This window comes from Babylonia areolata, chromosome 23 (genome assembly GCF_041734735.1).
Source record: "Babylonia areolata isolate BAREFJ2019XMU chromosome 23, ASM4173473v1, whole genome shotgun sequence".
In the NCBI taxonomy this organism is placed as follows: domain Eukaryota; kingdom Metazoa; phylum Mollusca; class Gastropoda; order Neogastropoda; family Buccinidae; genus Babylonia; species Babylonia areolata.
In genome coordinates this window covers 1,316,157-1,328,275 of record NC_134898.1, presented here as the reverse complement: position 1 = coordinate 1,328,275, position 12,119 = coordinate 1,316,157, and the positions used below count along the sequence as shown (strand labels likewise).

Below are 12,119 nucleotides of genomic sequence, written 5' to 3'. Positions count from 1 at the left end.
ACAGCACACACTTCCAGAGCCTGCAATACGACACACCATGTCAGTACACAACACAGCACACACTTCTGGAGCCACAACACAACACACCTTGTCTGTACACAACACAGCACACACTTCTGGAGCCACAACACAACACACCTTGTCTGTACACAACACAGCACACACTTCCAGAGCCTGCAATACGACACACCATGTCAGTACACAACACAGCACACACTTCTGGAGCCACAACACAACACACCTTGTCTGTACACAACACAGCACACACTTCCAGAGCCTGCAATACGACACACCATGTCAGTACACAACACAGCACACACTTCCAGAGCCTGCAATACGACACACCATGTCAGTACACAACACAGCACACACTTCCAGAGCCTGCAATACGACACACCATGTCAGTACACAACACAGCACACGCTTCCAGAGCCTGCAATACAACACACCATGTCAGTACACAACACAGCACACACTTCCAGAGCCTGCAATACGACACACCATGTCGGTACACAACACAGCACACGCTTCCAGAGCCTGCAATACGACACACCATGTCGGTACACAACACAGCACACGCTTCCAGAGCCTGCAATACGACACACCATGTCAGTACACAACACAGCACACACTTCCACAGCCTGTGATAGTCATACAGACACTGGGTTACTCCACTTCTTTCTGTCTAATGAAACATGAAGTGGAAAGAGGTAATTTTTAATGAAGACTACTGCTTACCCTACTCTATTTGTAAAGATAAAAAATCTAAACCTAACACACACACAAATGATTTCATGCAAGCGATTGTTGTGTGAAAAACATAAAAACAAAAACAAATCCCCCAACAACTTGGCAATAAGTTGGCTAAATTCACTAACTGAGAATAAATAAAACAGGGGCATTGGGTAACCGAGAGTCAGTGCACAGTGCCTCACCTGCATGGGGTACTTGATGTGGTCGTCAAGGATCTTGCAGATGTCAGTGTGGCTGACCACCTCCTTGTTGCCATAATCTACAAACTGCACCTCTACTTTGCCATGGCCGGGAAGGCCCGTCACCCGCGCACGGTACCAGTTGCTGTCCTTGGCGTAGCGTGCCACACAGATCATGTCTGTCACACACACAATAATGTTATATTCTTATCTACTTCTGCAATACAAGCAGAAGCAAATACAAAGCACTTTACAAATGCAATACTTATAATTAACTGATTAAGCACATGAGATAAAGTGGAAACATAAGAAAAGGGTCATAAAAAGCACACTCATTTACATTAAAAAAGAAAGCACAATTCCTCACAACAGAAGACCTCTACAGGTGCAGACAACTACACAAAACACGTCTCTAATACAAAACCACTGACCCTTCTTGGGGCAGAAGACCTTGTACAGGGGACAGACAACAATACACAAAACACGTCTCTAATACAAAACCACTGACCCTTCTTGGGACAGAAGACCTTGTACAGGGGACAGACAACAATACACACACACACATCTCTAACACAAAACCACTGACCCTTCTTGGGGCAGAAGACCTTGTACAGGGGACAGACAACAATACACACACACATCTCTAATACAAAACCACTGACCCTTCTTGGGGCAGAAGACCTTGTACAGGGGACAGACAACAATACACACACACACATCTCTAACACAAAACCACTGACCCTTCTTGGGGCAGAAGAACTTGTACAGGGGACAGACAACAATACACACACACACATCTCTAACACAAAGCCACTGACCCTTCTTGGGGCAGAAGACCTTGTACAGGGGACAGACAACAATACACACACACACATCTCTAACACAAAGCCACTGACCCTTCTTGGGGCAGAAGAACTTGTACAGGTGCTTGGTCTCCTGGCGGTACACCTCCTGCATGGCCATCAGCAGTTGCTGCAGGTGCCCGTGACTCGCCTGGTTGTACAGCTGCAAAGGACTAACTGGTATGTTAGCCTCCGCTTTAAATGAGCCTGCAATCTTCTTTCCAAAACATAGTACAACCAGAGTCAGCGTTAATACTCATTTCAAAACATAGTACAACCAGAGTCAGCGTTAATACTCATTTCAAAACACAGTACAACCAGAGTCAGTTAATACTTATATCAAAACATAGTACAACCAGAGTCAGCGTTAATACTCATTTCAAAACATAGTACAACCAGAGTCAGTTAATACTTATATCAAAACACAGTACAACCAGAGTCAGTTAATACTTATATCAAAACATAGTACAACCAGAGTCAGCGTTAATACTCATTTCAAAACATAGTACAACCAGAGTCAGTTAATACTTATATCAAGACACAGTACAACCAGAGTCAGTTAATACTTACATCAAAACATAGTACAAGAGTCAGAGTTAATACCTATATCAACATATACAGCTACTGCCTGGGAGTGACTGGTGAAGTATCTGTGCGGCCATCCATCCATGTCTTTCCCCACAATCATTTGTTCCACCAGTCGACGCAGGTCTTACAGGCAGACAACTACAACTACTGGTAATACTAAGTATCTAAATAACGCTCAGTCTTGTGCAGAGAACAAGTCAAAGCGCTTACACACAAGTCATTCACACTTTTCATAATGTCCCAAATTCTCAGACACATACAGAAACTTCTTTAAAAAAATCAGTTGTTACAAAAAGCTAATTCCTCACAACAGTCCAAGAATTACCTTTCCTGTTGTCTAAGTTAAAAAAAAGAAAAAAAAAGAAAAAGAAAAAAAAAGAAAAAGAAAAAGACATATATATATATTCATTTACATTATTTTCTTAACAAAGACACGGTTTTTTTTCAATGGCAAGCATATATGCATAAAACAAAACGGTCAAGGAAATGAAGAGACTGTTCACATACACGCACACTTTTTTCAGTGGCAAGCTTAATCATCCTTCATCTCTGAAGGTATGCAAAGCTGTGCTTTGGGGGGGGTGGGGGGGTGGGGGAGAAAATGTTTAAACACACCAAGGAACCCAACTCTTATTTCTACATCTTGTTCATTTGGGTGTTATTTTACCACAAACCTAGAATGAATTATTCTCCAAATCTGCATGATTCCATCAACTTTTATCACCTGCATTAAAAAACAAATGATAGCCCCAAAACATCCCCTCCCTCACCCCCCACCTCCTAAAAAAAAAAAAAAAAAAAAAAAAAAGCACACCTGAACTGCAATAGCTGTCACAGCCATGGGCATGTAGTTTCAGATATTTCCAAGACAAATACTGCTGATGTGTGTGGAGGGGAGGGAGGGAGAGTGAGACTGATTTTGAAGTACTGCGATTTTAATTGGGCATTATTTGGGCTTTGTGAAGTATGGGACTGGTTTGAAGCATTCAGCTGTTTGTGAAATACGATTGGTTTGAAGTATTCAGCTTTTTTAAAGTATTGTGACATGGTTTTAGGTACTGTGATACAGGTGTTGATATGAGATTTCATCATTTAGGTATTGTGATACAGGTGTTGATATGAGATTTCATCATTTAGGTATTGTGATACAGGTGTTGCGATATGAGATTTCATCATTTAGGTATTGTGATACAGGTGTTGATATGAGATTTCATCATTTAGGTATTGTGATACAGGTGTTGATGAGATTTCATCATTTAGGTATTGTGATACAGGTGTTGATATGAGATTTCATCATTTAGGTATTGTGATACAGGTGTTGATGAGATTTCATCATTTAGGTATTGTGATACAGGTGTTGATATGAGATTTCATCATTTAGGTATTGTGATACAGGTGTTGATATGAGATTTCATCATTTAGGTATTGTGATACAGGTGTTGATATGAGATTTCATCATTTAGGTATTGTGATGCATGATATGTAGCGCTGTGTGCGATGGTTTTGTGTTATACATAAATCACTGTTGGGGTTTGGTTGGCTGTCTAATGCAGAGTAATGTTTGAAAGTTGCCATTCTAGTGTTTAAATGCCTGTTTTACTCGTCAATTTTTTACATTGTACAGTGCGGTTCAAGCGAGCACAGAAAGGTGCTATATAAATGAACTGGTCATGACCACAGGCTAATATCATCTTAGATGAACAGACTATCAATAAATAAACAACACTGTCAGGACTACTGTGACTCACCTGAGCGTAAAACAGGGCGGGGCTGTGGGAGCAGTTGATGCCTATGTTAACCACTGTCCCCTCCTCCACGCGGGGAACTGTCAGGTATTCCCGCCTCCTCATGGTGGCTACAGCAGGAAGACAGACTACCATCACACTGTCAGTGAGCTTGTCTGACTCACCGCCTATCACCCATCTACCCACTTCACTTCTGCACAGTGTACTTTACTGCTGTTGACAACAATCGTGACTGACTCTTTGTGAATGAGTCGTCTAACCACATCACTCTTCCCTATTCAATGGCACACCCCTGTAGTTAACCCACATCACTCTTCCCTATTCAATGGCACACCCCTGTAGTTAACCCACATCACTCTTCCCTATTCAATGGCACACCCCTGTAGTTAACCCACATCACTCTTCCCTATTCAATGGCACACCCCTGTAGTTAACCCACATCACTCTTCCCTATTCAATGGCACACCCCTGTAGTTAACCCACATCACTCTTCCCTATTCAATGGCACACCCCTGTAGTTAACCCACATCACTCTTCCCTATTCAATGGCACACCCCTGTAGTTAACCCACATCACTCTTCCCTATTCAATGGCACACCCCTGTAGTTAACTACTGGTGATGACCAGTCATCTGACTCTGTAATGAGAATGTCCACCCCGCTACACTCATACCCACTGACTGGCGCAATTCTGTAGTTAACACTCATGACATGCCATCTTTCCTTTCTCTGTATGTGTGGGCTGTGACCCCCTGGTACTTCCTGTCTGTTGCACGACTCATGACATGCCATCTTTCCTTTCTCTGTATGTGTGGGCTGTGACCCCCTGGTCCTTCCTGTCTGTTGCAGGACTCATGTCTGTCACTGTCCTTTGTATGTGTGGGCTGTGACCCCCTGGTACTTCCTGTCTACTGCAGGACTCATGTCTGTCACTGTCCTTTCTCTGTATGTGTGGGTTGTGACCCCCTGGTACTTCCTGTCTACTGCAGGACTCATGTCTGTCACTGTCCTTTCTCTGTATGTGTGGGCTGTGACCCCCTGGTACTTCCTGTCTGTTGCAGGACTCATGTCTGTCACTGTCCTTTCCCTGTATGTGTGGGCTGTGACCCCCTGGTACTTCCTGTCTGTTGCAGGACTCATGTCTGTCACTGTCCTTTCTCTGTATGTGTGGGCTGTGACCCCCTAGTACTTCCTGTCTGTTGCAGGACTCATGTCTTTCACTGCCTGTTCTCTGTATGTGTGGGCTGTGACCCCCTGGTACTTCCTGTCTGTTGCAGGACTCATGTCTGTCACTGTCCTTTCTCTGTATGTGTGGGCTGTGACCCCCTGGTACTTCCTGTCTACTGCAGGACTCATGTCTGTCACTGTCCTTTCTCTGTATGTGTGGGCTGTGACCCCCTGGTACTTCCTGTCTGTTGCAGGACTCATGTCTGTCACTGTCCTTTCTCTGTATGTGTGGGCTGTGACCCCCTGGTACTTCCTGTCTGTTGCAGGACTCATGTCTGTCACTGTCCTTTCTCTGTATGTGTGGGCTGTGACCCCCTGGTACTTCCTGTCTGTTGCAGGACTCATGTCTGTCACTGTCCTTTCTCTGTATGTGTGGGCTGTGACCCCCTGGTACTTCCTGTCTACTGCAGGACTCATGTCTGTCACTGCCTGTTCTCTAGTTTTTTTGTTTTTTTTTTTAGGCAGCCACACTTTTCTGAGGTGGTACTAAGTAAAAGAGAAATGCAACCAACCAGTCTAAACATCTATCTATGGCCCAGGGACCACATAAGTGAAATCTCTCTAAATACCAAAACAAAAACGGGGAAAAAAAACACCAAATTGCCAATATGTAGAAATACTCCTACAGATGCATTTGTGCACACACACACATACACACAAACATCCTCTCACAAGCACACACACACTCACAAGCACACATGCATACACACTCACACACCCACTCACAAGCAAGAACACATATTTACATAAACACAACCACCCACTAACAAGCATACACATACTCCAACAAACATACACATCAACAGCACACACACTCACATACACACACACACCCACAAACAAGCATGCACACACACTCACACAAACATGGACAAAGTCACAAACACTTGGTCTAACATCAGCTGCAGTGAAAACAGTGTAGCAAAGGAAGAGACAGACTGACCAGTGTAGAGAAGGAAGAGACAGACTGACCAGTGTAGACAGTGGGGAGGAAGAGAGACTGACCAGTGTAGAGAAGGAAGAGACAGACTGACCAGTGTAGACAGTGGGGAGGAAGAGACAGACTGACCAGTGTAGACAGTGGGGAGGAAGAGACAGACTGACCAGTGTAGACAGTGGGGAGGAAGAGAGACTGACCAGTGTAGAGAAGGAAGAGACAGTCTGACCAGGAAAGACAGTGGGGAGGAAGAGACAGACTGACCAGTGTAGAGAAGGAAGAGACAGACTGACCAGTGTAGAGAAGGAAGAGACAGTCTGACCAGTGCAGAGAAGGAAGAGACAGTCTGACCAGTGCAGAGAAGGAAGAGAGAGACTGACCAGTGGGGTGCGGGGAGCGAACGTTGAAGATGGCCTGCTCCAAAAATACCAGGCTGTCCCTGACGGACACAGGACGTCCATCAACACTGTCCAGGTCAGGCATGCCCAGGTCCACCTCCAGCTTTCCCCCGATGATCTCCACCACCTGCACCACACGGCAACACCATGCATGTACTGCACTTCTCCACTGTCATGGGCACTGGACTCACAGGGAATATTGGGGGAAGGGGGGATAGTACATAGAGCACCACCTGCACCACACGGCAACACCATGCATGGACTGCACTTCTCTACTGCCATGGGCACTGGACTCACAGGGAATATTGGGGGAAGGGGGGATAGTACATAGAGCACCACCTGCACCACACGGCAACACCATGCATGGACTGCACTTCTCCACTGTCATGGGTACTGGACTCACAGGGGATACTGGGGCAAGGTGGGGTAGTACATAAATGGTATAAACATGAATCAGATAGTATATACAAACACGATTACAGAAGCGTATTATACACATATGAATATATACATTATATATAAGTACCTATGCATGCATACGCTCATATGCATACCATGTATCAGGCATGAGATTGGGAAATTGCGACCGAGTCTGAAAGGTGGGAGCCTGGCGGCCGCAGAAGGCCCCCAGTGGGGTCAATGCCCCTGGTGGGGGTCTGGGTCTGGTGATGAAGCCCCATGAAGCTGAAGGTATTTATTTCAAATCATAAAATCTGCACTTGCGGGCCACCAATGCTGCTGAGCTATTCCAACCCACGGAACACAAAATCAGTCCAATTCTTCCTAAACTGAAGTGTTTTTTGCTTTCAAACCTGCAAAAGTCAGCCCTGGGGACATGAAAATCTTGTCTCGTGTGTGTGTGTGTGTGTGTGTGTGTGTGTGTGTGTGTGTTTTCAATCCAACTCTCTGTGTGTATGTGAGAAAGAGAGACAGACAGACAGACATGGGAGGAAAGCGTAAACATTCATGTGTGTGCATGTATGTGCACTGCTTTAAATACAACTCTTTTTGTCTTTAACTCTTTGTGTGAGTGAGTGTGTGTGTGTGTGTGTGATCGACCGCATGTGTGTCAGTGCATGTGCGCACGTGTGTGCTTTTCACAGTGATATCAATGCATGCCATGCCATGTAGAGATCACCTTTCATTATCAGCATTTTGACAACTTCAAATGGCCATTAGGAAACTTTCAGACTTCGATTTTGGTGCTCTGACAAGTCACTGGATCGCCTCTCAAGGGTCAACAAACGACGCTTTCGAAAGAGCATTCCGTTTTCATTTTTGACAGATCATCGGTAAACGAAAAAGAACAGCCCATCAGCTGTTATTGCCTGTGGCGTCTATTTTGTGAATGGCGTCACCTACCCGTAAAGTTTTTTTTTAATGCATGATCTCATCTTGCCAGGCCAAGTTCCACTTATTTTTCACTCCTTTATCAATCTCTGCTGCAAAAATCTGATCATCCTTCGTGAGTTTTCTCATTTTGTCAATGACTGAAGACGATCAATGAAATCAGGTATCTTTGTAAGTCGTGAAGCCCGCGAGCAAAAGTTTTGAAATCCCGAATGAATACGGATAAGCTGAATGATGACAGAGGAGCAACATAATACTTATTCTCAATTTGTTCATTTATCCAAACATGGGGTATTTTAGCAAATGCTGTGGGTCTGTCTTGTCAATCGGTCCGACAACCTACGTGCAACCTTCCTTCGTCGGAAGCCCCCACCCCCACCCCCCTGATTTTCTCAACAGATTTACACGAATTTCAAAAATGACCTCTGGAGCCAATTTTCGGTGGGAAATCTGACTATAGTCAGAAAAACATCATGATTGCATATGTATGGGGCTGATGACTAGATCTACACATCAATGGAGGCAGCATGAAGTGTAGGGCCTGACTTACCGTCATGACCAAAGGCCCTGCCTCCGTCATCTTCACCATGGTCCTCACTGAGTCCTTCTTCCAGCCCACTTCCTGCAACACATCGTCCACACCACACTGAACCCTTCCCCCACAACAAAACCAGTGCTACTACACTTTCACTATCAAAACATTTTTAGAAGCAAAGCAGAAAAACAAAGCAATGACAACAGCAGCCACACCACAGGACCAGAAAAACAAAGCAATGACAACAGCAGCCACACCACAGGACCAGAAAAACAAAGCAATGACAACAGCAGCCACACCACAGGACCAGAAAAACAAAGCAATGACAACAGCAGCCACACCACAGGACCAGAAAAACAAAGCAATGACAACAGCAGCCACACCACAGGACCAGAAAAACAAAGCAATGACAACAGCAGCCACACCACAGGACCAGAAAAGCAAAACCAAGAACACCAAAGTCACAGACATCTGCATACACTCAACTTTTTTTTTTTTTTAGCAGAGGTGTAGCATGATACTGACAGCAGTTGAAAAAAATTCTTCCCCTAGGATCTGAGCAATGAAACTGCATGCAATCCACCAAAATGGAGAAAAGTGCAATGCCTGAAACTAATGTTCACAAGTAATTTTAATCACTAAATTTCAAATATTTCTTACAAACCTGTAAAACCCCAAATGCCAAAAATCTAGAAGTATCAAGTCAAGAATCCAGATAAATGGAAGAGCAATACGAGTGCTGGTTTGTGACCCTTAAAATGAATCATTGTCTCCTGTACACATCAGAAGATAAATGGAAGAGCAATACAAGTGCTGGTTTGTGACCCTTAAAATGAATCATTGTCTCCTGTACACATCAGAAGATAAATGGAAGAGCAATACGAGTGCTGGTTTGTGACCCTTAAAATGAATCATTGTCTCCTGTACACATCAGAAGATAAATGGAAGAGCAATACGAGTGCTGGTTTGTGACCCTTAAAATGAATCATTGTCTCCTGTACACATCAGAAGATAAATGGAAGAGCAATACGAGTGCTGGTTTGTGACCCTTAAAATGAATCATTGTCTCCTATACACATCAGAAACTTTATTTCAATTGGAAAGATCACCTTGGGATTTTTTTTCAATCACTATATTTTTTTTTCAATTTGTATTCATGTGGAAAATTAAATCAGAAAGACCCAAATACACCATGCACAGCAAATTCAAGTTCAACACTTTGGTTTTTATGCTGCTAACCACACACTATCCTCATCACACAGAGAAAAGTTCAACACTGGTTTTTTTGCTGCTAACCATACACTCCTCATCACACAAAGAAAAGTTCAACACTGGTTTTTATGCTGCTAACCACACACTATCCTCATCACACAGAGAAAAGTTCAACACTGGTTTTTTTGCTGCTAACCATACACTCCTCATCACACAAAGAAAAGTTCAACACTGGTTTTTATGCTGCTAACCACACACTATCCTCATCACACAGAGAAAAGTTCAACACTGGTTTTTTTGCTGCTAACCATACACTCCTCATCACACAAAGAAAAGTTCAACACTGGTTTTTTTGCTGCAAACCATACACTCCTCATCACACAAAGAAAAGTTCAACACTGGTTTTTATGCTGCAAACCATACACTCCTCATCACACAAAGAAAAGTTCAACACTGGTTTTTATGCTGCTAACCACACACTATCCTCATCACACAGAAACAACTGAAAATATAAATTAGAGAACACTTCTGCACACACAGTAAAAAAAAAAAAAAGAAAAAGAGAAAAACAAATACAAAAAGAGGGGAAAAAAGGTGAACTCACTCTATCTGCAGGCAGAATGTCATAGAGGCCACATTCATGGGCATACAATGCCGGTTTCATGAACCGTTTCTGCATCGTCCGTATCCTGCACAGCAGAAAACATTTTTATTACAATTTCCCATAACTTTTATTTCCAATACAAGCAAACATTTACATAACTACTTTGGATAACTTTCATTTCCAATACAAAGCAACATTTTCAGTATCATGTCCAATAGCTTCCATTTCCAATACAAGCAAACATTTTCATTACTATTTCTGATAATTCTAATTTCCAATACAAATATTTTCATCACTATATCCAATACAAGCAAACAATTTTATATTTCCAACACATCATCATCATCAAAACACACACACACACACACACACACACACACACACACACACACAGACCAGAGAAAGACCACAATCAGCAGCTGATGCTCTGTTCGGCACACAACCTTTCAAACCCTTTCCCTGATGGGTGCAACAGCTGATTGGTTAAAGGCTAGACCTTTAATCCGATGGTCCAAAGTTCGAATCCCAGTCCTGACACCAAGAGATTTTTCTGATCTCTCTACAGACATGCTAATGCCTGAACCTCTTTCATGTGTATAGGCATGCAGAATATCAGCTATGCACGATAAAGATCCTGTAATCCATGCCAGCATACAGTGGGTTATGGAAACAAGAACTTACCCGGCATGCACACACACACACCCACGCCCCCTAAAAAACAGAGTATGACTAACATGGTGGGGGTAAAAACAGTCATACACATAAAAGCCCACATGTGTGTACGAGTGAGCATGGGAGTTGCAGTCCACTGACAAAGAAGAGACCCTTTCCCCAGCGCCAACTTACTTGGTACGAAACAGCAGGGCTGTATTACCAAAGTCGATGAAGCCCACTTCATACTTGGGGTTCCCTTTGCCCTTGTCAGTAGTGAGGACACGATGCACACGGGCACGGTACCACTTTTTATCCTGAGAAAACTGGGCCAACACTGTATCACCTGCGTACAGAGGTTAAAGATGAAAGGTCACATAGATTTTTAAGGCCATCGGAAGACTAAATTCATCTGCTACACAAGCTGACAAGAAGAGACCAGAGGATTTCTTAGTGCTGATGTTGTACTTTTGGTTGCTCTTTCATTCCTTTTTCATTTTTCCTTTAATGCATTAAGCTCTTTGTTGAATGGTACTGGTCATGTCTTTTATCAAAATTCCAAGGCTTTTCTGGACCCTGAAGGGCAAGGCATATTTTCAAAAAGAAATTTCATCAGCCCTGGAAATGGTTCTCTTCATTTTTTTCCAAAATGTTTACAGACTTGGACTGCACAAAAAACCCCGCCCACTTCGGTAGCTCACCTTTCTCCACAAGGTCGGGCACGGCCTTGCGGCCCTCAGCACTGCGGCAGAAAGCATTGATCTGTCTGTGCAGCCGGTCAATCTCCTCCTGCTGCACCAACAGCTGTACGTAGAACTGGGCAGGTGTGCGAATGTGAGTGACCTTCACCTGCTCCGTGTGACCTTTACACAACACAGCCACACCACCATCACACGTGCACCCAATATGTTGTTTGTAGAAAGTGGAAATGTTAATCCGTTTTTTGTTGTTGTTTTTTTAAGTGTTTCAGTGAACAAGGAGTTGGATGGGGGGGGAAGTCATGTCCAGATGACATGGTCACACACCAATAAGGCATTTCATGAGGGGAGGGATGGGGGCGGGGGGAGTTTTGTCCAGATGACAGTCACTCACCAATAAC

General features: G+C 43.6%; 1 protein-coding gene across 1 annotated transcript in view; it reads right to left on the bottom strand.

Annotated features, from left to right (window-relative positions):
- LOC143297834 (RING finger protein 17-like) overlaps positions 1-12,119 on the bottom strand; it is a 68,142-nt gene that overhangs the window by 39,907 nt on the left and 16,116 nt on the right. Inside the window, exons 16-23 of the mRNA XM_076610351.1 lie at positions 11,722-11,883; positions 11,216-11,366; positions 10,370-10,454; positions 8,569-8,640; positions 6,651-6,795; positions 4,111-4,217; positions 1,829-1,937; positions 936-1,111 (exon numbers count right to left, since the gene is read on the bottom strand). Of these exons, the coding sequence (XP_076466466.1) occupies positions 936-1,111; positions 1,829-1,937; positions 4,111-4,217; positions 6,651-6,795; positions 8,569-8,640; positions 10,370-10,454; positions 11,216-11,366; positions 11,722-11,883 (1,007 nt within the window). The remainder of the gene's footprint in view (positions 1-935; positions 1,112-1,828; positions 1,938-4,110; positions 4,218-6,650; positions 6,796-8,568; positions 8,641-10,369; positions 10,455-11,215; positions 11,367-11,721; positions 11,884-12,119) is intronic.